At 41.6% G+C, this 27,648-nt stretch overlaps 1 protein-coding gene across 1 annotated transcript; it reads left to right on the top strand.

The window, feature by feature from the left end:
- Window positions 1-3,714: 3,714 nt before the first annotated feature.
- LOC135072165 (ubiquitin-protein ligase E3B) lies at window positions 3,715-26,013 on the top strand. Its single transcript, XM_063966120.1, has 22 exons — window positions 3,715-4,124; window positions 4,242-4,484; window positions 4,639-4,891; window positions 5,141-5,329; window positions 6,134-6,325; window positions 8,026-8,229; window positions 8,274-8,356; window positions 8,473-8,575; window positions 9,283-9,404; window positions 9,776-9,900; window positions 10,648-10,819; window positions 12,030-12,148; window positions 12,779-12,951; window positions 13,713-13,793; window positions 14,179-14,377; window positions 18,405-18,568; window positions 19,657-19,803; window positions 20,040-20,155; window positions 20,378-20,507; window positions 21,306-21,470; window positions 21,894-22,005; window positions 22,636-26,013. Exons 1-22 carry the CDS (start codon window positions 3,964-3,966, stop codon window positions 22,806-22,808), a joined length of 3,426 nt encoding a protein of 1,141 aa, XP_063822190.1. The 5' UTR covers window positions 3,715-3,963; the 3' UTR covers window positions 22,809-26,013.
- Window positions 26,014-27,648: the final 1,635 nt, after the last annotated feature.

Here is a 27,648-nt window from a genome sequence, read left to right on the forward strand (position 1 = left end):
AATTTTAAATCAATTCACAGATTGTATGTTAATAGATTTAGTTTTTAATTTAATTTCCCAAAAATTATCACAAAATCTGAAGTCATTTTAGTATTCTATTGCTAAGTACAGGATGATAGTTAAAGTTTTAGATTTAACCATACACGCACATTAAAAACACCTTGTAGACATTTCACTGTTACACCTAACTAGGTTTATATTATTTTGGAGGATCCAAAAATAAATTTTACCTCAATAAAGTCCTACGATAATAATGACTAACCTCATTTAGAAAAAATCCTGCAATTTCTTATCAGTCTGATAAGAAGTGCGCAATTGTCCGTCCTAGGTACAGCTTAGGTGACATATTTGGTGGATGATTCGTTAGGAACTCATTAAGTTTTGCCATTAGCTAAGGCCAAATACTGTCTGATTGTGTATCAGTGCAAGTGATTCAGTGGACACTTGGCGATAAATTCCAAAATTATGCAAGAAAGTAGTTAGGTTCCTACTATTTCGCATCCGGCAATTATGTGAATCATCTCTCCGAGATAAATATTGAAATTGATATTGAATAAACTTATTGTCAGACCGGGGTCCATAATCATGTTAGTAACAATTTTCACTTAGCCTATGTTAAAATAATGATTATAAAATGATTAAAAATGTATTTTCATAATTATTACGATTCGTACTTGAAAGGAAAAAAAATATGCAATGATTGTTTACGGCATACTTATACCTAATTACTTTACCTTTCATGTCCAACTTATTTACCTACCTATATAAAAAGTATGAAATAAAATTTATAAAGTAATAAAAAGTCGTTTATTTTCTGCAAAATATACTTAGGCTTTTAAAAAGCACTGTTACAAGTCCACCACAGGTAGGGTACGGATTTACCAGCAGGTTGAGTAGGCTGAAGCCTAGGGCGGCAAATTTCAAGGGGCGGCAGATATACAAAATAAAAATAAAAATTAAGGTAAGTACGCACACAAAACCCCCCAGAGCCTACAGGCGGCAAATCTGTAAATACGATACTGGTATGAAAACAATCCAATTATCATAATTTAATGTCATTTTTTTTTTTCAAAATACAAAAGTAATGTTTCCCGCTGCACTTATTAAGCGCAAGTAGAAAGATATGGTGATCGATTTGCTGCGTTTGCAGAATTTGACGGAGGCAATAAATGTAGGAAGTAACTCTAGGTTGACCGCCGATCTGGTGAACGTCTCTAGAAGAACTTGGATGCGGACAGCGCATTACCGGTGGTTATGGTTATCCTTGGGGGAGGCCTTTGTCCAGCAGTGGACGTCATTTGGCTGAAACGAACGAACGAAATGTAGAAATTGCGATAAAAAAAATTTTCAAACATAGTACTTACTCCGCTATGGCTAGATCAATGGTGTAATTTTTGATAAAATATCACAATATCACTAATCCTGCTTTTATCACACTGCCATCACCGGCTTACTCATCACCTATGACCTAACCGGATAAGCCGCACCACCTCGTTATCAACACGACTACAATGCATTTCCCAGGGCACGGACAAAAAGACTATAAGGCTTGTCGGATAGAGATTATCAGGTGATTGCAACAATGACATTCTTTAAAATTGACCCATGCCCTGTTCTTACGCAACCAAGGAAAAGTTATATCTCATCATAGAAGATTAAGTTATTCACCTTTTGTGTAATTAGGTGTGTCACATGGAATCCTCCATGCCTTAGTGGCGCGGTGTTGGGATTATTATTTTACTTAAATCGGCATTAAGTATTTTCTAAAACAAGACAACGTTTGGTAGCAGACTGTATCCATTAGCAGACTGCAACTAAACGCCCTTGGAGCTCAGAACTTTCGAAGTTCAATAAAAACTGTGAGCACATTATTAGGTACTTTAACCAAAATCGAAAAAGTGCCGAAGACAAAAAAAAAAGTAATGAAACTTTATTTTGACAATGTACTTAGTTACATTGCATTGCCTATCCGGCTTTTGTTAGGCTTTTTATGCAGTTGCCGCGCCAGGCGAAAGTCGAGCTACATATAATTTTACTCATCTTTCTCATCATTTCATCACGGAGACCACACCAATATGCACACCGCTGTGGTGACGAAAAACCAGTCCTGTCATGTCACGAGCTACACATTCCTTCCAGGTAGAAGGTTAATGAAGACTGTATCCAGGGTCATTTCCGGCCTAACTAGTAGTTTAGGTTACAACAAAATAATCTAGACTAGTTACGCCTATATCTGAGGGTTTAAGAGTCTGTTTAAAGGAAGTTTTTTTTCCTAACACTAACAACATTATTAACAATTTTATAGGTAGGTACCAATAACTACGCCACATTATTCCTGAGTGATTTATTTGCCGCGGCCAAACATTATAATATTTTAAACTATTATGTTGCATTTTTACTATAAAATTATCACTTCACGTTATGCATCTCTTCAGTGTGCCCGCAACCATGACTCGTGCAACCGAGCCGAAACGTCGGGAGGGTAAATATCTTATTTACCGTTAAAATAGATATTATTGTTGCACACATTCATTGGATTACTTTTGGAGTCTTAATTTGGGCTAAAGCTAAATTAAAGCAATAAAGCCAAGATAACCGAATGGTGAAGGGGTCAGACTGGCTGACTCGACATTCGAGGAACGCGGGTTCTAACTTCCCCGCCGCTGCTCGACTAGTAACGAGCATAAAGCTTAATTTTAAATAGGTATGTAACTTGAGGACAGCTGGTGAGAGCAGTTACCCGGAAAGCGAAAGGTCGTGGGTTTGATTTCCACCTCATGCAATTCTATATTTTTTTAATTTATCTAAAAAAATATTATTGCAGATGAGACTCTTAGGCGGTTATCACACTGCGCCGCGCTCCGTCGCGGAGCGCGGGACGACAGATTTAATCATTGTATGCAAGTACCTCAGTTTGTATAGAAAACACGCGCGGCACTTCACACTGACAACGAGTCTCCGGGCGTGATTTTTTATATGAAAATCACGCGCTCCGCGGCGGAGCGCGGCGCAGTGTGATAACCGCCTTAATGCTAGAAAATTGTCATAATAGTTTGTGAAATAAAAATTCCTATTAAAAAAAAACGAAACAAAAGGCAGAATACTATTATTCCATAGTCATAATAAAGTATTTAAAAACAAATTTAATATGTTGCTAGTTCTTAAAATAATAAGTTTTAGTAGTTATGAAAATAGAGCACTTGACAAAAGTGAGATAACACTAGATGAAAATACATCTAAATTCTGTTCAATTAGTAATGATTTCTATCTTGAGATTAGTTAATTATCAAAAACAAAGTTCCTACTTAGAATCTATGTTTTTAATACTTATTATCATTTATAAAACTAAAGTCGTGTTATTACACTATAAATAGAACGGCTGGACAGATTTTGATAAAATTTGGTATGAAGGTACCTGACACCCGGGATAAATAATGAAAGTATACTTTTTTCTTACCCAAAAAAGAGGGTAGTGCTTTTAATGTAAACTAAACTGCGGATAGTCCGCTACGTAGTAGGTACCATCTCAATGACAACAACTATTGTCTGTACGAAGTTTGCTGGCAGGCTCTGGCAGCAGGCTAGAAATGATGAAAAATGACACAACACAACACATTAATCCGACGAAAAGGTAAACTTTTGACATATTATTGACATTTCAATAGTAGAATTAAAAATACTTATGTGGTAACACCATAGATATGTCAAAATAATAGTAGTTTCTGAAGGGTTTCATCTTGGAAAAATCGAAAATTTTGTAAAATCTCCGACATGAAACACGTAAACATGGTGTAGACGTAATTTTTATATACCTAAAGTGCGTTATTCGGCGAAAATGACACCTTAAACGCATCGACTGCATTCTTTAACATGTATTTGATATTTAGGTCTTGACAGCTAATAAACCAAATACAGAAACAAAGCGATTATTTTGTGTTTTGTGTAATTTGTACAGCTTTGATAATGTTTTCGAAGACGCAAACAAGTAAGGATACGTTTCTGGAGCAGACCAAAGCAGCCCGAGAGGAGCGAGCGCTGGAAAAGAAGAGGGAACAGTCTGCTGTTAAAATACAGGCTCTCGTCAGAGGATGGCTTGCACGTCAGAGATTCATTGCACGAATTTTGTAAGTAATCAACCTATAATGTTGTGTATGATATGGCGACATTCCTTCCCCAATATACTCATCTGTGAGACTTGATTTTACTGATGTAAACAGTTACCTATCAGATGTTATTTTCAGGAATGAATTTGACCAAATTCTCCCAGAAGCAGTAACTCACAGTTCTCAAGATGAAACGCCGCCGACTTTGGACCTGTTGCCAGCTCTGGAAGTGTACCGCGTCACATGTAGATTATTTTTGATATTCAAACAACAACGAGACAGGAAAAGATTTGAGAAACTCTGCAAGTACATCGTGCAAAGTCTGCACTCTGATTCAGTGAAGCTTTCATATGTTGGGGTGTTTCTAAATAAAGAATACAGGTATGATTTTTGTAACTACCTAAAAACATATACATAACTTAGGTTGTCAAAGATCAAAGATTTGCAATATTCAAAGCATGCATACACCAAAATGACATCTAATTTGACACCAATACTTAGCTCAGTTTAATGTTTATCTGTTACATCATTTCAGTCTACGATGGATAGCCCATATAAAGGATCTTCTTTACAAATGCTGCATATATCTGGAAGAGCTGAAGCCAGAGTCTCCGCTAGACATGCAGAGTATACTAATCTTCCTACACACACTTGTTGCCTTCACTGCAACAAACACTTGGGCCATTACTCGGCTCAGAAACTTCGAGAAACTCCGTGGAGGCATGACACAGCTGTGTGCAAATGTTATGGGTTCATTGTTCCATAAAGGCTATTATTTAACTTTGAAGGTAAATATTTACTAAATTAGTATTAGTATAAATAAATGATTATAATTAGATTTATTGGTATGCAACAAATAGGTAATTCATCAGAAAAATATGCCCAATTCTTAGATATGATAGCAAATAGAGATATTATCATATCATATCATAAAGTACTGCTATAACATTTATTATGATAAATGCTACCATGCAACACTACTATGTTCCTACACTATTTAAGACTTTTATGATAATAAAGCATTTATTATTTTTCAGTCACTACTTCTTCGTGGACTGTGTCGAGAAAAAGTGTCACTTAAAAATGTTGCACTGACTGCTATAGTGACACTGTCTTTGCGGCCACTCATCTCAGCTCAGTTCTCGGAAAAACTGCTGACCATGTACATCATCCAAATCCTATCAGTGCCTACACTTGTTTTCCATATGCAGCAGATATCCCCAGAGGTCAGTATCTAGTGTTCAAGAGCAATGTGAGTTTGTTATTGAATCTAGAAAAAATAATGAGGTAAGATTATTGTTGCGAACTTGCTGGTCTGTATATTATTTTTGTTTTTATTTGATTCTGACTAATTTATTTTAGATTTCTTGTATAAACATAACACTCAAAGGCCATTCTTCATTTTGTGGCAAGTTCAAGTGCTGATGGCTATTTGTGACCACTTTTGGTGCTGGCAAGTTAATTTTTGAGACAGTTCTAATATTATTTAACTTTTTAATTCATCAGAAAGAAAATCATTATTAATTAAATTATAAGTTATGAAACCTGAAGTGATTAATGAATATTACAAGTACCATATTTTCCTAGTATGCATTTAATGCATTTACATGCTTATCAGTCTTGTTTGGCATTTAATTAGTTTCGCAAATGTGATAGTGCAATAGCGTAGCTCTTGACCTGGATACAAGTGGAAGTTAAATAGTGGCTTATCAACACAGGTCAATGACATTCAGGGCAAGGAAATACATTAATTATAGTAAATGCAAAATTAGAACGACACTAAAACCAAAAATTAACTACTTTTAGATGTCACTGAACTGTTCAACCTATCATTTTTATAAGTTGTTAAGTGAAAGACATAGTTAAGGCAAACCTCCCACTTAATGGGACCATCTGGTGGAGGTCATGGGAAGCACATAAATGTGGATATCCACAATGGGATATACTTGAGCGAGATACTTGAAAGATGCTAGTATTGGTTTTCTAATGTAATGTTTCTTTCTAATAAATAAAAACTTTATTCCTTGCAGTCCATGGCGGTATTCCGCACGCACGGCATGTTCGACAAGTGCGTAGACTTCCTGAGTGCAGACCAAAACATGCGCATCGTGTTCAACACGCTAGAGGGCAACTACGCCTTATGTCTGCTAGCTAACCTCGTGCAGCTGGCCCATTGCGAGCGGGAGCACGCGTTACCCGACACCTACTACCCTACCTTCGTGGTCAGTATACAAGTTAAAGCCCGGTCTGTGAGCACGTAGAATTTTGTCCAATGACCCCAAGCTACACATCCTTATCGCTCGCGCGTAATTATATTGCTGTCGCGACTGTGCGACGGGCGCCCGCAGTGAGTGTGCTAGCGCGACAGCAACATAATGAGGGCTATCGTTTTTATACTTAACAGTTGGCACCCCTGGCGATTGACAGGACCTTACTCTACAGTGGCGCCATCTTGATGAGTGCAAATGCGATATTCCTCCTACCACTTTACCACTCACCAGATGGTGCCACTGTCTTCGCTACTAGCAAGTGACAGGACCTTACTCTACAGTGGCGCAAACTGGTGAGCGCTAAAACGATAGCCCTCATTACGCGCGAGCGATTAAGATGGGTAGCTTGGGGTCATTGGACAAAATACTACGTGCTCACAGACCAGACTATAGTTCCTGAGTGCGGACCAGCATGCATTGTGTTCAACACGCTAGAAGGCAACTACGCCTTATGTCTGCTAGCTAACCTCGTGCAGCTGGCCCATTGTGAGCGGGAGCATGCGATGCCCGACACTTACTACCCTACCTTCGTGGTGAGTATACAAGTTTACAGTTCCTGAGTGCGGACCAGCATGCATTGTGTTCAACACGCTAGAAGGCAACTACGCCTTATGTCTGCTGGCCAACCTCGTGCAGCTGGCCCATTGCGAGCGGGAGCATGCGCTGCCCGACACCTACTACCCTACCTTCGTAGTGAGTATACAAGTTGAAGTTCCTGAATGCGGACCAGCATGCATCGTGTTCAACACGCTAGAAGGCAACTACGCCTTATGTCTGCTAACTAACCTCGTGCAGCTGGCCCATTGCGAGCGGGAGCATGCGCTGCCCGACACCTACTACCCTACCTTCGTGGTGAGTCTACAAGTTAAAGTTCCTGAGTGCGGACCAGCATGCATCGTGTTCAACACGCTAGAGGGCAACTACGCCTTATGCCTGCTAGCTAACCTCGTGCAGCTGGCCCATTGCGAGCGGGAGCATGCGCTGCCCGACACTTACTACCCTACCTTCGTGGTGAGTATACAAGTTTTGTAGTTCCTGGGGGGTCGTAATCGGTACGGGACTATTCCCACCTCTCTTTCCCACCACTGCAACTCCTGTGTAGCCAGGATCTACAGCTTGACCGCCAATAAAACCCCAACCAATGAAGGTCAAGTTTGTCCTGGGGGAAAGTTAAACTGTCATTGGACTCGCAACGAAATTAATCAGAAGAACATAGGAGTTCGAAGTTAAGGTTTGACTTCCCTCCGTTGCAGTGCCTCGGTCGTAATCGGTAGCCCAATATCCTGGGGTGGGCCGTGAGGGTATTTACGCGCATGACTATACCTATGCGATTTTACACACCATGCCGTAGCAGCAGCGCCACCCGCCGCGAGCGCAAATATAAATCCAAATAAAACTAGTGCAGGAAGTGTCACATAGTGTGTAAATACGCTATGTGTTGACGACTAAAGATACCAACCGCATTTACGTTAGTTTTCGCTACTGGCGATCTCGAGTCACCCTACACGTCCAAGCACTGTTTTCTCTTACTGTTTTCAGAAATCACATGTCGTGGCATTTGACATAGTAATTATATTGGCTAGTGACAACTTAGATTAATGTAAGAACTTGATTTGTAACATCAAAACTAACAATGAATTTATTGCCCACAGCTGGTAGTGACGCGGTTCCTCGACTCGTGCCAGCAATACGTGGTCTGCAAGAAAGGCAACCTCAGCAACTGGCACCCGGTATTGGGCTGGTTTTCGCAAAGTTTCGACGCGTATCTGCCGCAAGCGATGGGGAACCTGCGGACACAACTATCTCTCTTATGGGGAGCTCCGATGCTGAAGAAGATACTGGCGCAGCCGCTGAAGGTATGTCCCAAATTTTAATCATGAAGATTAACTATATCTTGCAGCTGGTACTGGGCTGGTTCTCACAAAGTTTCGACGCGTATCTGCCACAAGCAATGGGAAACTTGCGGACACAGCTATCGCTGTTGTGGGGAGCTCCGATGCTGAAGAAGATACTCGCGCAGCCGCTGAAGGTATGTCCCAAATTTTTATCATGACGATTAACTATATCTTGCAGCTGGTACTGGGTTGGTTCTCATAAAGTTTCGACGCGTATCTGCCGCAAGCGATGGGCAACCTGCGGACACAACTATCTCTCTTATGGGGAGCTCCGATGCTGAAGAAGATACTGGCGCAGCCGCTGAAGGTAAGTCCCAAATTTTAATCAAGAAGATTAACTATTTCTTGCAGCTGGTAATGGGCTGGTTCTCGCAAAGTTTCGATGCGTATCTGCCGCAAGCGATGGGAAACTTGCGGACACAGCTATTGCTGTTGTGGGGAGCTCCGATGCTGAAGAAGATACTGGCTCAGCCGTTGCAGGTATGTTTGAGCTTGTAAACAAAAATAACAAGTATAAATGGCACCCGGTATTAGGCTGGTTCTCGCAAAGTTTCGACGCGTATCTGCCACAAGCAATGGGAAACTTGCGGACAAAGCTATCGCTGTTGTTTGGAGCTCCCATGCTGAACAAGAGTATCTATCTATAGAGCACAGCCGTTGAAGTATAGCTTGTTAAAAAAATAGTAATATCGACCGGCAGCACCCCTAGGCTAGTTATAAGCAGGCGAGCAAGGGCAAGACTATGCCTATATCTCGCCTTAAGTATTCCATTTCTGGGTACTTTATTTACGTCTTCTTATCCCTCTACTTGTATCTCTGCATTCCCTCCAAGTCATCTAAATATTTAATTTTGTTTTCTTGTTCTTGTGGACTCAATAGTCCAGCAGTCGACGGAGATCAAACTAACGACACTAGTTGGCTGTCTATTACTGCAGTGAATTTTGTGAAAATAAGTGTAATATTAGTCTAATAAAAATCTCATAATCATGCTAAAATAATTATTATCTATTTTAGGAGATGCTAGACGCTGGTGTAACAGGCGAGGAAGGTGCAGGTCCCTCACAACCCTCAACTCCAGTGCAGAGCAATAACCCCGCCGCTATTATCCGACGCGCCATAGAGGCTAGGACTAACAGGTACGTCATAATCATCATCCTACTAATATTATAAATGCGAAAGTTTGGATGTCTGGATGTTTGTTACTCTTTCACGCAAAAACTACTAAACAGATTTTGATGAAACTTAACAGTATTATTGTTTATAACCCAGAATAACATATAGGCTATAATTTATGACGATATGTGACAACAAACGAAATTTCACGCGGGTGAAGCCGCGGGCAAAAGCTAGTCATCTATAATTCTTACCAGCAGAAGCAACCAAGTCTACTGTTGAATACTCGATCACTTGATATGTGTTTCCTTTTTTTTTCTTCCATCCTTTTTTTGGCGCCCGCTCAGCAAAAACATGGCTTTTATTTGACGTTTAAACGTTTCCATTGTTACAGGGCCAGCTCGAACAAGAACTACAGAAAGCTGGGGTCCCCAGACTGCACTAAAGCGGCGCTTATCTGCTCCATGTACCACACCGCGCTGCAGACCATGAAGCAAGTTCGGCTCGATATACTCACCGGTAAGGAAAATAATAAACTGTTATTAGATATAGTCTGGTCCGTGAGCACGTAGAATTTTGTCCAATGACCCCTAGCTAACCATCCTTACCGCTCGCGCGTAATTATGTTGCTATCGCGCTCGCACACTCACTGCGGGTGCCAGTCGCACAGTCGTGACAGCAATATAATTACGCGCGAGCAATAAGAAAGGGTAGCTAGGGGTCATTGGACAAAATTCTACGTGCTCACGGACCGGGCTTTAGAGTTGGAAAGCATAATTTACTACTACAGTAATTTGCGGCGTAGATAAAGATACAGAAAACGAGTAAAGCTTCGGCCAAACCAATGCGTTCAGCTTGCGTCCGCGATAGCGTGCGCGGTGGCGATCAGATGTCGTGTATGAAGTATGAACTTGTAGCAATGTGTGCATGACGCGTCCTGTCATTTGCCGCGGCGATCGCGCTTGTTATTTTGACGTTTCTAACTAACGCCCAGCCCATTGGTTGGGTTTTTATGGCGGTCAAGCTGTAGATCCTGGCTACACAGGAGTTGCAGCGGTGGGAACGAGAAATGGGAATAGCCCCGTAACTACGCCCAGCAATGCTAGCTAAAAGGGATCATATACTGTTTTTTTTTCCTGACACAAAAATAATTGTTTCTAACCAAATTATGGACTACTTTTGTCTGAAAATAAATGATTTTTATTTTTTATTTATTTTAAAAAATAAGGTCTATAGTAAATAATCTAATATAATTTTTCTATACAGGCTTATGCAACCAAGACGAGATACTCTACTCGCTATGGCAGTTCCTTTGCACCCTGGGCCCTACCTGCGGGTTAAAATCTTTCCTGGACCTCCTGGCCGTCAACACCAAGACGTCTGCACCCGAGTTCCAGATGCTGATACTATTCACGGATTGCATGACGCACTACGTCACGTGAGTGTGCTGATTGTGGTTGAATCATCATCATCATCATCATTTCAGCCATAGGACGTCCACTGCTGAACATAGGCCTCCCCCAATGCTTTCCATGTTGATCGATTGGTAGCGGCCTGCGTCCAGCGCTTCCCTGCTACCTTTACGATGTGGTTGAATATTTTGTAATAATGAGGTCCTGGTCCTCTTGACTTCTAGGGACTATGTTAATTGAAAAATTGCTGTTTTTTTTTTAAAGATTGGTTAGGACATTGCGAGGTTGAATTAGCCAGATTATCTGAAAATAGATATGCGGAGCGATGGAGTAAAAAATTATTCCTTATATCAGAATTCATCAATTTTGCATTTCAGTTTTAGGCGTAAAAAGGTAACAGAAAGATAAAAAGAATTTTTTACCAAGACTCGTTGATGTAGTCTAGCTAGATTAAGTATTTCTATAAAAATCATTATAAAAAATGTCTAAATCGCACTAAAGTAACGTGTACGGATGCAATATGGTTAAGTTCAACATAGCGAGTGTTATTTAATGCCACAATCGCGAAATCTTATGCGTAGTACGTATACATCGATGATATTTTGTATGTAAATAATTCAAAACAAAACTCTTTTTTTCTCTTAACTCCAGGGATAGATTTCAGTGCGCTTCGGTTTACACATTAGTACAGGCCTGAGGATCAAAATGCACTATGGGTTGATTCTGGGCAACACTTGGTCCAGACCCTGGCACTATCCTTTCTGACTTCACCATACCATTTATATGCCCATGTTAACATGGGCTAGTGTCGGCTCATATACCCATTTATCTAACACCCTGTAGTCTGTGGGTTTAGTGTGAGTTTACATCAAACGTCTTCACTAGTGACTGCGTAAAAAAGTGACATTAAATGTATGACGTATTGTACAGCGCCCCTAGCGGAAACGTTCAAGAACTAAAATTTTCTGAATCTTTTTAACGCGCCCGCTAGTAGTTTGATGTAAACTCACACTAAGCCCTCTGATGTACTGTCGACTGTTCTTTCATAACATGGCTTGTTATGATGACTGGCTGAGTTTGTTGCGGCGCTTCTTCTCAGCACTTGCCAAATGTATATCGAAGCGCTGGTAGGGCAAAAAAAGAATGAGACATGTATAGGCTCCTTAAGAGCATTTGACGATTTGCAAGTACTAATTTAATTAGTCTAAACAAATAAAAAAAAATTTGATTTTGCAGGATCCTGGACGACATGGAGATGTACGAGCAGCAGGAGCCGTTCAAGCTGCAGGACTTCGTCAACATGTCGCACTTCCTCAACATGTTCGTCTACAAGTCCATTATGGGCCAGCTGTTTGGTGAGCATCCGTGGCTAATAATAGAAATCGAGCCTTTACTGTTCACTGTAAAAACTTCTTTCGTTAAATGACATAAAAATTACTTGGGTAAAGTGTATTGTAATTAAAGTCAAAGTAAGTAAATGAGAATATTCTTCTTGTCAACATAAACGTTGTCACTGTAGCCACGTCCACAGATTCAAGTGAGACGCGCCATGGTAGAAATATAGCGACATTATTATTATAATTATGTAGAACACAAGCTGGCCCGTACTCAGCCCTATTGCGGTCTCGTAGAAATAAAGGGCGTGACACACCCCGCGAACGTCACGTGTTCTTTTGATTATATTATTACTGGCTGGATAGACTATTGCAATGTTACTTCCCAATCCGTCCCCCGGACCCGGCCTGAGCCGAGGTCCGGTCCGAGCCTACCGTGGCGCCCTCAGGCCGCGATCGTAGTCCCCTCGATCGGGCCCACTAGAGTGAGCCCGCCGTAGGCTGGACTTTAGTCCAACCCAACACCGCCGTGGGCAGCCCTCTAGTTGGGTTCGCCACTGATCGGGCGCCTTATGCGATACGGCCCGATCGCAAATGTCGATCGAAAAACAAAAAAAAGCAATGATACTTATGACAAATATTGCTCTCCAGATCTCAAGACCATCCAAAGTAACGAGCTGTTCAGCTGTGTTCACACATTACTCCTGGTGCTATACCGGCGCGATTGCCGGCGCGCCTACACGCCGCCGCAGCACTGGCTGGTCCGAGACATCCGCGACTCGCAGTTCATGGCCGACCTGGACAAGGGCAAGAAGCCGCAGCAGGTGAGGCCTACTCATCATCATCATCATAGTTTATCATCAAGTCATCTAATCTCCATCCACACACGCCGCCGCAGTACCGGCTTTTGCGGGACATCTGTAACTCATAGTTCATGGTCGACCTGAACAAGGGCAAGAAGCCGCAGCAGGTGAGACCTACTCATCATCACCATCATCATCAAATATTTTAGTTTCCGCATATGCCACCGCAGCACTGGCTCGTCAGAGACATCCGCGACTCGCAGTTCATGGCTGACCTGGACCAAAGCAAGAAGCCGCAGCAGGTGATACCATATCATCATCAGTCATAGTTCATCATCAGGTCATCTAATCTCCATCCACACACGCCGCCGCAGTACCGGCTCTTGCGGGACATCTGCAACTCATAGTGTTCATGGTCGACTTGGACAAGGGCAAGAAGCCGCAGCAGGTGAGACCTAATCATCGTCCTCAGGTGTTTAAATCACCACAAACGCCGCCGCAGCATTTGTTGGTGCGAGACCTTTCGCGACTTGCAGTTCATGGCCGACCTGGACAAAGGCAAGAAGCCGCAGCAGCATAAAACGTCCCATATCTATCCCATAGCGACTATTCTTGTGTTGCTGTGGTTGGATGCTCTCTTTGACAGCTCTGGTCGTGAATAAATGGAAAATGAGTCCTCGCCGGCAATGTGAATTGTCAGTAATTTATTTAAAGCGTTTTCTCGTTTACTTGTTAATGTTATGAAATCAAAGATTACATTGTGCATTGTTGTTTTGTTTTAGGTGTTGGTGCAAAAAACTCCACACATGATCGCTCATGGAGAAAGAGTCAGACTTTTCAGGCGTGCCGTGGCCGATGAAAAGGTAAGGGTGAAAATTAATAAAATTAGCATACTCGTAAACAGAATAAGGCCACTCCTACTCAGCATCAGATTTCATTAAATCTGATTAGTAATTCAATACATTTCTTTACACCGCTCCCCCTTGGTGAAAACTGGGCCATAAGGGACAAATGTCTGCTCTTATAACAGCGTATGGTTCTATTTGCATCTTGACTTCCATTTGCGATTACCCATAAATGGCTAAGCAGATACATAATTTTAGGTCCCATTATTTGTATTTGTATTGCTGTTGGTTTTTCTAATAAAAAAAATATTAAAAAAATAGGCGGATATAAGGCCGTCTGCGCAAGTTTTAGCGTCGACCCGATGATGATCTATAAGTTTTCAATTAATTGCTAACCCCACAGGTGGTGCTAGGCCTAACGGAGCGAGCTTGCGGCGGGCGTTCTACACTAGTCACCGTACGAAGGGCACGTTTAGTAGAAGATGGTTACCGGCAGTTGGCGGCGCTGCCTAGCCGCGCGTTGAAGGGCTGCGTGCGCGTGCGCTTCATCAACGAGCAGGGGCTGGACGAGGCCGGCATCGACCAGGACGGCGTGTTCAAAGGTACTGTAGTCAGGTGACAGCGCGCTGCGGCGGTCTACACTAAAGCCTGGTCCGTGAGCACGTAGAATCCCGTCCAATGACCCCAAGCTGCCCATCCTTGTCGCTCGCACGTAATTATGTTGCTGTCGCGCTCGCACACTCACTGCCGGCGCGCGTCGCACAGTCGCGACAGCAATATAATTACGCGCGAGCGATAAGGATGGGTAGCTTGGGGTCATTGGACGGGATTCTACGTACTCACGGACCAGGCTTTAGTCACTAGAGGGCGCGTCTAGTTGAGGACGGCTACCGGCGCTGCCCAGCCGCGCGCTTCATCAACGAGCAGGGGCTGGACGAGGCCGGCATCGACCAGGACGGCGTGTTCAAAGGTACTGTAGTCAGGGACAGCGCGCTGCGGCGGTCTACACTAGTCACTAGAGGGCGCGTCTAGTTGAGGACGGCTACCGGCGCTGCCCAGCCGCGCGCTTCATCAACGAGCAGGGGCTGGACGAGGCCGGCATCGACCAGGACGGCGTGTTCAAAGGTACTGTAGTCAGGTGACGCGGTCTACACTAGTCACTAGAGGGCGCGTCTAGTTGAGGACGGCTACCGGCGCTGCCCAGCCGCGCGCTTCATCAACGAGCAGGGGCTGGACGAGGCCGGCATCGACCAGGACGGCGTGTTCAAAGGTACTGTAGTCAGGTGACGCGGTCTACACTAGTCACTAGAGGGCGCGTCTAGTTGAGGACGGCTACCGGCGCTGCCCAGCCGCGCGCTTCATCAACGAGCAGGGGCTGGACGAGGCCGGCATCGACCAGGACGGCGTGTTCAAAGGTACTGTAGTCAGGTGACGCGGTCTACACTAGTCACTAGAGGGCGCGTCTAGTTGAGGACGGCTACCGGCGCTGCCCAGCCGCGCGCTTCATCAACGAGCAGGGGCTGGACGAGGCCGGCATCGACCAGGACGGCGTGTTCAAAGGTACTGTAGTCAGGTGACGCGGTCTACACTAGTCACTAGAGGGCGCGTCTAGTTGAGGACGGCTACCGGCGCTGCCCAGCCGCGCGCTTCATCAACGAGCAGGGGCTGGACGAGGCCGGCATCGACCAGGACGGCGTGTTCAAAGGTACTGTAGTCAGGTGACGCGGTCTACACTAGTCACTAGAGGGCGCGTCTAGTTGAGGACGGCTACCGGCGCTGCCCAGCCGCGCGCTTCATCAACGAGCAGGGGCTGGACGAGGCCGGCATCGACCAGGACGGCGTGTTCAAAGGTACTGTAGTCAGGTGACGCGGTCTACACTAGTCACTAGAGGGCGCGTCTAGTTGAGGACGGCTACCGGCGCTGCCCAGCCGCGCGCTTCATCAACGAGCAGGGGCTGGACGAGGCCGGCATCGACCAGGACGGCGTGTTCAAAGGTACTGTAGTCAGGTGACAGCGCGCTGCGGCGGTCTACACTAAAGCACAAAATATAACAGAAGGTAAACTCATGTATGTACCTCGCTTTGCATACCTGCGCTCGGCCGTCGCGCTAGGGTTGTCTTGTCATGTGTTGCGTTTATTTCGTTATGATAGAAAAATGTAACTCTTAATACTATGGAAGAAAGATAATAACAGATATCCACGTATAATTATGTAGTTATGTTTAGTACGTTATTATACTAATAGTTTGCAAACAAATACACGAGAAGGAAGTACATAGTATGTAGTTGGATGGTTGACACTATTATCCAATAATTCCTAAAACCTCTTTAAAACACTTCTATATTCCTAATAATTGAGTTGGCTTTCAATTTGTCAACGTTAAATGAACTATTGAAATAAAAACAAATACCTTACTTACCTCCCGGAATCAACTGGTAGTTTAAAAAACGAAAATTTAGTTCTTAATGTTGAGTGTAAGCAACCATCTACTTAACAAATGTTATAATACCCCTTTTTTGTTGTTCACTCATTTTCGCACAAATGAAATAATTTCACAAACGCGTGAGCAGCGTCACTCAAGCGAACGCAGTCGCGCCTCGCATTCGTCCAAGACAGTCTTGATAACGCGTACGTGAGTGGTGTCTATGTGTGCGTGGCTCGAGCGCGCTTAGTATGGAGTTTACCTTCTGTTATATTTTGTGACTAAAGCCTGGTCCGTGAGCACGTAGAATCCCGTCCAATGACCCCAAGTTGCCCATCCTTGTCGCTCGCACGTAATTATGTTGCTGTCGCGCTCGCACACTCACTGCGGGCGCGCGTCTCACAGTCGCGACAGCAATATAATTACGCGCGAGCGATAAGGATGGGTAGCTTGGGGTCATTGGACGGGATTCTACGTACTCACGGACCAGGCTTTAGTCACTAGAGGGCGCGTCTAGTTGAGGACGGCTACCGGCGCTGCCCAGCCGCGCGCTTCATCAACGAGCAAGGGCTGGACGAGGCCGGCATCGACCAGGACGGCGTGTTCAAAGGTAGCTTAATACAGGTGGTACTTCTTATAGTGGACTAGCGGCCGCCCGCGACTTCGTACGCGTGGATCCCGTTTTACCCCCTTCATCTATCTTACGCGGTTGAGATTTTTTCATACAAATGTTTTTTTTCCGCTAACTCCCGTTCCCGTGGGAATTTTGCAATATCCTGTTGTAACTAAGCTTTAAGTTTACTAAGGTACCTGCATGCCAAATTTCAAGCGTCTAACTTAAGCGGTTTAGATTTTTCATACAAAAGGATTTTCCCGCTAATTACCGTTCCCGTGGGAATTTCGGGAATTCCTTTCTTAGTACACCTCTACGGTACCTAAGCTACGTCCCTTCCAAATTTCAAGTGCCAACGTTTAGCCGTTTAGGATATGTCAGTCAGTCAGTCAGTTTCTCCTTTTATATATTTAGATTTACACAGCAAGATCACTAGCCTTTGTGTGCTACAGTCGCAACAAAACCGGCGATCAGGGTTGCCACCCAGGCCACTGGGACCCTAAGAACAGCTCGTTCGTGGCTTTAAATAAGAATGCGAATGAACAGCAACAGAGCCGCGCTTGCGCCGGCAATCTGCCGCGCTTTGCTGAGGGCCAGTCGTCGGCAGGCCGAGCTGTGTGGATCCACCATAACACTAACAGTTCTTCCCCCCTTGCAAGTGATCTTGGTGCTGACAACGCCCACTACTTAGTGTCCTCTAGTGGGCACGAATAATAACCTATCTTATTAACATGATATAGGTAACATTAACACTTGGCCACGGTAATACTATCATACAGTATTGTAACTTCATATAAACGGACGAAACTCGAGCTTTCCTTCGAAATTCAAATCTCGGTATGCGCTCGACATGCAAAAGTCGGGGGTGTCGCGAATGTGCCACAGTAATAAACGGACGATGTGTTTTTTTAAACATAGTGTTTTTTTTTATAAAAATAATTACAAGTACCTATTTATACAGGGTGTTAGGTAAATGGGTTTATAAGTCAACACTAGCCCATGTTAACATTTATGCATGAAAATAGTATGGTGAAGTCAGTGAATATCATTATATTTTTATTATCATTCAAAATAAATATCAGATTTGTATGAAACTTAAAATTATAAAAATTATGATATCAATTTTCTGACTTCACCATTGTAAGCATTTTTACTGTGAAACAGATGTTAATTGGAAATTAAAATGTATATTGTTGTTTTAATAATTAAATGCGGGTAAGCGAAATAATAAGAAAAAAAAGAAAAATTACAATCACAAAATACATTTACAAAACTAGATAGAAATTCAAGAAGGCAGATGTAATGAAAACAGGGTCTGCAGGTGGGCAGCCCTATCGCATGTTGTCAAACGGTGACGTACCGCGCGGCTGTTGACATTTATTTCAAAAATATGACCGAGTTGGAATACTGTATAGATAGTATTACCGTGACTTGGCACTACATCGATTTTAGACGACATATCCGTATGTCGCTAAAGCTCATTACGATACGATGCGATAAGATGATGTCATGTGCATTATGCTGTAAAATGTCCTGACAGATACTTAACGTGAATATTGTTTGATTTTATTAAACAACAACAAATTCTTACAGAGTTCCTGGAGGAGACGATAAAGCGCGTGTTCGACCCGTCTCTTAACCTGTTCCGCGCCACGAGCGAGGAGCGCCTGTACCCCGCGCCCACGTCCTGCCTGCAGGACAACCACCTGCAACTCTTCGAGTTCATCGGCCGCATGCTCGGCAAGGCCGTCTACGAGGTGAGACACAAGCTCGCACTCATCACCCGCAGTGTTCCTGGAGGAGACATAAAGCGCGTGTTCGACCCGTCTCTTAACCTGTTCCGCGCCACGAGCGAGGAGCGCCTGTACCCCGCGCCAGAGTAAATACAAATGAGTAGGTCATCTTCATAGAAACGCACCGAGCGCGGTTTGTGTGTGAGCGCGCGCCAATACCTATGCGGCGCGCACGCACACACTGACAAAATTCAGCGCACCTCACCGCTAATCCACGCTAAATTTTGTCGTATTGGCGCGCTCACATACAAACCGCGTTCGGGCGTTTCTATGAAGATAACCTACTCATTTGTATTTACTCTGCCCGCGCCCACGTCCTGCCTGCAGGACAACCACCTGCAGCTCTTCGAGTTCATCGGCCGCATGCTCGGCAAGGCCGTCTACGAGGTGAGCACCACACAGTAAGGCGATTATCACACTGCACCGCGCTCCGCCGGTATGCGGGACGACAGATTTAATCATTGTATACAAGTACCTCAGTTTGTATAGAAAACACGCGCGGCACAACACACTGACAACGCGTCTGCGCGCGGGATTCGTTATGTAATCACGCGGACCGCGGCGGAGCGCGGTTCAGTGTAATAAAACCTAACACCACACTTCTTATGTAATTGTGATGCTATTTTATTACAAAAATGTTTAGTCTGATGACTGATAGACTGTCAACTTTGCAACGAACACACGTAGCCCTTCAAGTACCTGCGTATCGAGACACAATAGAAATCAATCGCTACCGCTGAGTAATGCGACCGCTTACGGTTTGATGGGCTTACATCTTACACTGCACTGTCATAGCGGCTATTTCCACTATAGTGTGATAACTTCATGTGCTGATTGTACAACTGTAGGGGCTAACGAATACAACATTGGAGAAAGACAAAAGAGTGCAACATTTAAAATGACACGTCTATGAATCATTTGAGCTACAAAATCGTGCCCAACTCTCTTTTCAGCTGTTAAGTGAACTATAGTTTATGTCGTTCTTGGCACTATAATCTCGACAACCTGTAGATAGTACCTATCAATAATTAATATGTTTATATTTTCGTCAGGGTATCGTGGTGGACGTGCCATTCGCGTCGTTCTTCCTGAGCCAAGTACTGGGGCAGACGCAGCAAGCGCTGTACAGTTGGATCGACGAGCTGCCCTCACTCGATCGCGACCTCTATCGGAGTCTGACGTACATTAAACACTTTCAGGTAACTCTAGTTATTCAGTAAAACAGAGTTTATTAAAATATCATTTTTTTCGTGTCACATCATTTTATTTTTACGAATAGGTGAAGTGAAGTATTCATCATTTCTTAAAATTCCCTGAACTTACTTCAACTGGTCAATGTGAATACGTCTTTCTAATTTACGATCTAATTTGGTCAATCGACAAGGTGATATAATAATGTATTAGGTGACTATAACACCTGTATTTTTTATTTCAGGGTGACATATCGTCGTTAGAGTTGACGTTCTCAGTGGACGAAGAAAGGCTAGGAGAAATAGTAACACACGAATTAGTGCCGGGGGGCAAGGCCATCCCCGTCACCAACGAAAACAAGTGAGAATACAATACATACTTACTATAATATGCGTAACTAATTTTTACAAATGTTCCTAATTAACGTGACAATGGAAAGTCATTTTATTAAAGAAACATTTAAGTTTGCGTGGAATAAGATATCGGTCATTCAACTATTGGATCTTTATCTTACTTAAATTGTCTAATTATTTATTTTATTGTGCAAGAGTGAGGAATACTAATTGGTTTGTTGTTTTTCAGAATAAATTATATCCACCTTATGGCTCACTTCCGAATGCACACGCAAATAAAGGACCAAACCAACGCGTTTATCAAAGGCTTTAGGACGATTATAAATCCAGAATGGTTATCGTTATTTTCTACTCCTGAGGTAAGCTTTGATTAATAGTATTTATTAACGAAGGTAAAAGATATAATTTAGGAAGTCTAAAATGCTCCTTGCCGCGAGATCTAACGATGATTACTAAATCCTCTATTAAAAACCTTTGGGGATGCTGTTGCAGTTATGAACGAACGATAGCACATCAAGCTCAACACTGTGGCATCTTATGTAGTTGTAATAGGAGCTATATTAGTCTGATGTACTGTGTAGTATATCTGCACTATATGATGGTCTTAGGCAGTTTGTTAAATTAACAACGAGTGTTGCAACAGCTTCCTGCAAAAAGCGGGGCATTGTTTTTGTTGCGTTCCTTGGGGAAGGGACTCGTGCGATCCGCTCCCTGTCGTTCTAAAACCGGCCTTACGTCTAGTATCTGTTACAATTGAAGGGGTGAGTGGACAAAGGTCTTAACTAACAAAATGAGTTATGAGTGTTTAAAAATGTTAATCTGCTCATACCACATTTGAATAATGAAATGTATGAATGCTTGTCAGATAACACCTTTGTTAAGGTTTGACACGTAACAAAATTGCGTGTTTTGAGCTCATTAGTCGATTTTATCATCACTTAAAACCTATGTTCATGCAAAAAAGTCGATTCTTCAGTTTTGTCAGATAACACCTTTGTCCACTCACCCCTTCAATTATGTTCAAAGAAGAAAGAAAAAATATTTATTTGACAATTTAAATAATAAATACATTCTTAACACTTTATTTTTAATGAATTACAAACATCAAAAGGAGAAAGAAAAAAGAATGTTGCTGACAGTATTATCTGCTGTAACAGCTGCAACGGCTGATCAGCGGCGACAACGTGCCGCTCGACCTGCGCGACTTACGACGCCACACGCAGTACTACGGCGGCTTCCACGACTCGCACCGCGTCGTGTGCTGGCTGTGGGACGTGTTACAGCGCGACTTCAGCGAGAATGAACGCGCCATGTTCCTCAAGGTAGCATTTTGAAAACAATAAGGCCCAGAACAGACGGTGAAACGCAACTGCAACTGCTAGTTACTTTTGAGTTGCATCTAAGTTTCTGCCATAGCGTCCGTTGAGAGACCACATATGACGCGACCAGTTTGAAACTTTCAGTTTCAGTTTTATTCATCAGAATCATCACAAAGTTGCAGTTTCGTTGCAGTTGCGTTTCACCGTCTGTTCTGGGCCTAACAGCTGAAGTCCGGTCGCCGAGCAGATATTTCGTCATTGCAGGCAAAAAAGAACGAATTAAATGTCCAGTGCGAAAGCAATCGTTTGCCGCCACAGATGCACTTGATGACAACACATACTGTCATTCATCAACATCATCGCCATCATCTCAGCCATAGGGCGTCCACTGCTGATCTGATTTAATAGCGTTATTTTGTTTTCCAGTTTGTGACGTCGTGTTCTAAGCCTCCCGTGCTCGGATTCGCGCACCTGAAGCCGCCGTTCTCGATACGATGCGTTGAAGTTGGCGACGACGAGGACACTGGCGACACTATAGGTACGTAACGTAAACAAAATATTATCGTATTGTATGTAAAGCTGAAGTGGCAATGGGCAGGGCACATAGTACGCGGAACTGACGGCCGATAGGGCAGCAAGGTTCTGGAATGGAGGCCACGTACCGGAAAGCGCAGCGTAGGACGCCCACAAAGACCTTATAAAGGTAGCAGGAAGGCGCTGGATGCAGACCGCTACCAACCGGCCATTGTAGAAAGGGAGGCCTATGTTCAGCAGTAGACGTCCTATGGCTGAAATGTTGATGATGATTGTTTGTAAAATCTTGAATAAACTATACTTACGAGCAAAAGTATGGAATCACCGCTTTGTGTTCCAAGCGATCTTAAGAACTACATGACTATGTATTGTATGTATCTATGGTATCAATTTTAAGTTTATAATATCTCCTTTAAAATGGTATCATTTTTATTGATCTTCTATTAGTCATTTAGTTCTTATGATCGCTCGGAATAAATAGGGTGATTCCATATTTTTGCTCGCGAGTGTAGAATTAAATTAAGGTCTTTTGAACTTCACCCAAATATCGAAAAGTAATTACTTTAAGTAAGAATCAGTCAGCATCTTATAATTTCACCTACATATTTTTACCGTATTTTTAATTATTACACAGGTAGCGTAATCCGTGGATTCTTCACGATCCGCAAAAAGGACCCGTTGAACAGACTGCCGACTTCTTCCACCTGCTTCAATCTACTGAAGCTGCCCAACTACCAGAAGCGAAGCACGCTACGCGACAAGCTGCGGTATGCCGTCAATAGCAACACGGGCTTCGAACTCTCGTAGGCTCAAATCTTTCAGCCACAGATAACGATGTACCGTTCCTGGGAACATTGCCGAAAGTTTGAGAAAATTAGTCCCGGCGACTATAGGAATATTTAAAAAAAAATTAAGTTAAATTGGTAAGCTTCTTCAAGCACTGAAATACGCGATATGGTCATCAATCGCGATTCGAATTGACGCGTGGACTCCGCTAGACAAAGTACACACAACTAGAACATCATATTTTAACTTATTGAACTGGAGATCAGTCGAATAAGATTTTTATAGTGCGGGCACTGATTTTGACTTCAAAAAGTGGGTTATGCATCGACTTTACTTGACTATAGTGTCATAATCTCCTTTTCGGAAGCAGTCGACTGAATAATATTGATTTCGATGCTATTTAAAGTAACACCCTTCTAGACAAAGTAGCGTATAAAGATTCAGTTTCAAAAATCCCTTTGTGAAACAATAAATCCGTGTTAATGTTACTTTGTCTGAAGGGGCAGTTCATAGATAGCTTGAACGATGGATTAAACGTGCCACATTACATTATCAAAAGTTCTAGGTCAAAAAAACTACACAGTAAAAACATCCTTTTATAAATAATGTTGATCTCTTAAGTTTTCACGCAAAATTGTCTGTGTTAATTATAAGGTATATTATATCACCTCCCAATATGAGTATACCTTTAATAAATCACCTGTGCCATCGGAATATACTTTTGTGTACTCAAGAATATCAACGAAGACCACAAAAATTCTGATGACATTAAAACTGAGACTAATAATTTGGCATTAACTTTTAGAGCGCTTTCACATTAGGGCGTTAGAAGCGCGACAACAGCGCGGCAGTGGCGTTTTTATAATGTGAAGGCATGCATCCGCTGTCACATACTATGAAATTTTCGGCAGCGCGTCTGTCGCGCGTTTGTCGCGCTGCTAAATCGCCTAAATGTGAAAGCGCTCTTAATCTCACTCCTAAAATAATGTGTGTGCGCTAGCCACACTACATTCGTAGCAAGTCAACTTTGAAATTTAATTACGACATATTTATGTAAAGAATCAATAGAGTACGGATGAAAAGGGTAGATTTGTTATATCTGCAGAGTCCATTCCACATAAGAAGTCCTATGCCCTATCTTTGCAATAATCAACACAGGTTTCAGTACATTTTCACACTTTTATATTTTATATCCACTGGCTTCATTTGTGTAATGGGCTCTTTACGTGTACTATAATTAGCTAATTAAAGATAAATTCTGTTAAAACGTTTTAGTATCACATCCAGATATAAAATTTATTTGCACCATTATTACTTAGTAAATGTGTTGCTATGTAATGGGATATGATATGGCTTGAGTAGTTGTGTTATAATAATACCAATGCAATCAATACTGTACATACTTGAACGCTCTGCGGTATATCGAGCTCGGCCAGTAACTTAGGAATTAGAAATATTATGTATCTATTATACTGTTCGTTGTTGAATGCGTTAAATTGTAAAATATTACAAGTGAAACGCAATTTTGTATAACAATGCACTGATATCAGAAACACAATCTGAGATTAAACTTAATGCAATAATGTCATATAAATAACTTGACTATTTACTTTATTATACTTGTATAAATTCTTTTTGTAACTGCAGTATGGATTAAGTTTCTCGTTAAGGCCTAAATATCGAGCATGACTGCTGGTATGAATAGAATCAGGTTAAAACAAAAGCCTAAAATAATGATACGAATTATCTATTTTATTCAGTATCACATAGAAGAACAACGCACACATGGAATAGGCTCTTGGCGTACTCAAACTCCTATTGTGTAACGACACTCAAATATGAATCTACATACACTAGAAACAAGCTTGTGATTGGTTCAAATATTGGCATTCAACTAATTACAGATATCGTTAGATCTAAACTTGAAATTGAACGGCGCTTTGAGCTTCATTTCACAATACCGGCATCAAGTATAAATTTTAAAATGACCACGCTCATTTGGTTCCAACTAAGAATACATAAGCCTCTGATTAAATTCAATCATCTTAGTATTTAGAATCGACTTACGAGCGTTGAATCATCAAATTAATGTCATTAAAACAAACCAAGTAACAACAGGCTGTTCTATGTGTCCGTTAGTTGTATGAATAGAAGTATGATAATGTTTAGAATGTATGCTGTGTACGTATTACCTATACATTTTAATATTGGTATCAAACGAATCCCAAATGATTCGGTCCAGTCCAATTTATAAATAGGTGTATATAGACAATAATGTGTTAGTTCGTTATACGAATATTGAATTTATTTATTTACGTACCCATTTATGTACAGTACAAACCTCTCGCTCTTGTTATTTTCTTAATATTATATAGAGTAATCAACTCTGATAAAATTCTTAGAAGTAGATCAAATCTTCATGTTTTACATAATTATTTTCTTATGCCCTGCGAATAAGTGTTATAATTTTATTCTTGAGTTTACCAAACAATTTTATGGTCATGGGATATCGTAAATATCACCTCTCGTCGTTGAGAAAAGCTATTTTTTATTTGTATTTATCAATAAATTTAATAACAGCTGAATCGTGTGTATTAAACATTTTATCGGTGGGGATTTTAAATTGATTTTATTAGCTTTTTAGAGAACGTTTTTCTATGTTGTTGAAGTGAATTTATTCCCATGTCCACCAACATCAATAGGTTATACTACTTTATATTTATTTAATAACTTATCCCCTTACTAATAAAAAGTTACAAAGTTGTTGAACACTGTTTTAAAATGACATTTCCATACTAAACGTCACTTTAAAACACTGTTCAACGAGCGTGTAAGTTTTATTAGCAAGGGGGTTAAAGATTAAGCACCGACTTCACATGAAAACCTATTTTCTTTCTGTTGCAATCCTGATATAGTTTAATAACAAATATTTTATTCACAAAGTCGATTTATATTTAATTTTGTTACTATTTAGTGCAATTTCTTTTATGCCATATAATGTCATCCATCATTGTAACATAATCAGGTTTCATACTACATAAACTCGAACAAAGATAGTATTTTGTAGTAGTGTTTCCGTTTTGATTAACTTTTAAGTATTTACTATTAAATTATACTTACTTACATATAAACATGGATCATTGTGAGGAATATTTTGTACTAGCCACGTAAATATGTTGTATAACACAATGTGATTCTCTGTGATAAAATAATTGATATTTATTAATGTGAAGTTTTATTTCATTAACCTTTTCCAATTATGTATTTATTTGTTAAAATAAAATTATTTATAAAAGGTTTATGAGTATTTAAAATGAGAGTAATGCCTATCTAGCATATAAATAACAATTTAGATAGATTCTCGTAGATAGGAAATAGAGAAAATGTTGGCGGCCTTATAACTATAAATAAAGCCATCTCTTCCATGCAGCTTAATTATTATGTAAGACTTTTTGCAAATCTTGAAAATTTTAATAGTAGTTGGCAGATGTTAGGTAGGTATGTATATTAAAGTGGAAAAGTGGTTGGGTAACAAAGGTGATAACTGAGTTTCTTTTTTAACCGGCCCTAAGATAGCAACCCTTAGAGCCATAAGATCGCCACTACACGGGTCACCAACTACAACCACAAAATTATGTGTGTGTACATGATGTGCTAAGTTCATCATATCACAGAATAATTTAAGATCATCATAATGCAGATTATCTTGATAGATCCGTTTCATTTTGGTTCTACTGGGGCTCTAGAAATACAATGCAGCACCACGCTTGGCCAATAGATGGCGTGATACAAAGAACTTTGACATTACATTACATCAACATAAAAGTATTTTTGGCGGGAAAATAATTGGTTTTATTATTTCAGTTTTGTGGTCGATTATGAAACAATGAATTTTACCTACGTAAAAATAGAAAAATGGAACATGCCAACATCCCTCCAACAAATAGGTATTATAATATAGGTAAGTAGCTGCCTCCTACTAGGGAATGCAGAATCGGTTCTGGTTTGAGGAACCGGGTTTTTCGGGTCTGGTGGTCATAAGAACCGGGAGCCCCGGTTTTTTCGGTTCTTTCGGTTCCAAAAAAACAAAATTTTGATTATGTTTTTTTTATTGAAATAACACTTCTTTGAATAGACTAGGAATAATCAACAAACATGATTTACAATATTTTTCTATTTTTACTAAATTCTACTCCCAAAAATAAAAAAAAAGTAAAATAATTAGTTTTCAATTGAGGTACCACAATCAGTCTTTTTCATCCAACTTATCGATATATTTGACTATTTATATATTGACTGTCAGATGCAAAGCAAATAAAGGAGGAGTGTTGCCAACTCTCACACAAAAATATCATCATCATCATCATTTAATTTTAAACCATAGGATAGGACGGAACATAAACCTCCCCCAATGCTTTCCATGTTGATCGATTGGTAGCGGCCTGCGTCCAGCGCTTCCCTGCTACCTTTATGATATCGTCGGTCCACCTTGTGGGTGGACGTTCCACGCTGCGTTTTCCGGTACGCGGCCTCCATTCCAGGACCTTACTGCCCCATCGGCCGTCAGTTCTGCGTCCGCGTCGGGCTATGTCCGCTGAATCCGCTGACATAGAAATGAGGAGATCCGTAAATGAACTAAAGTAGCGACTTTAGTTTGTTCTGATTCGATCTCGTAAAGAAACACCGAGCATAGCCCTCTCCATAGCACGCTGTGCAACTTTGAGCTTCTGTATAAGGAGAGTCTTTGAGCTTCTGTATAAGGCCTATAGTGAGAGGCCACGTTTCCGAGCCATAAGTCATCACTGGTAACACACATTGGTTGTAGACTTTCGTCCTCAGGCACTGAGGTATTTTGGATGAA

This window comes from Ostrinia nubilalis, chromosome 5 (assembly GCF_963855985.1).
Source record: "Ostrinia nubilalis chromosome 5, ilOstNubi1.1, whole genome shotgun sequence".
Lineage (NCBI taxonomy): Eukaryota > Metazoa > Arthropoda > Insecta > Lepidoptera > Crambidae > Ostrinia > Ostrinia nubilalis.

What these genes read in the sequence shown, in the direction of transcription:
- LOC135072165 (XM_063966120.1), top strand. Translation starts at nt 3,964, where the DNA reads ATGTTTTCGAAGACGCAAACAAGTAAGGATACGTTTCTGGAGCAGACC. An exon ending in TGCAGCAGATATCCCCAGAG is followed by an intron (nt 5,330 to 6,133) that starts GTCAGTATCTAG and finishes TATTCCTTGCAG; the next exon opens with TCCATGGCGGTATTCCGCAC. An exon ending in GTGCCGTGGCCGATGAAAAG is followed by an intron (nt 13,794 to 14,178) that starts GTAAGGGTGAAA and finishes CTAACCCCACAG; the next exon opens with GTGGTGCTAGGCCTAACGGA.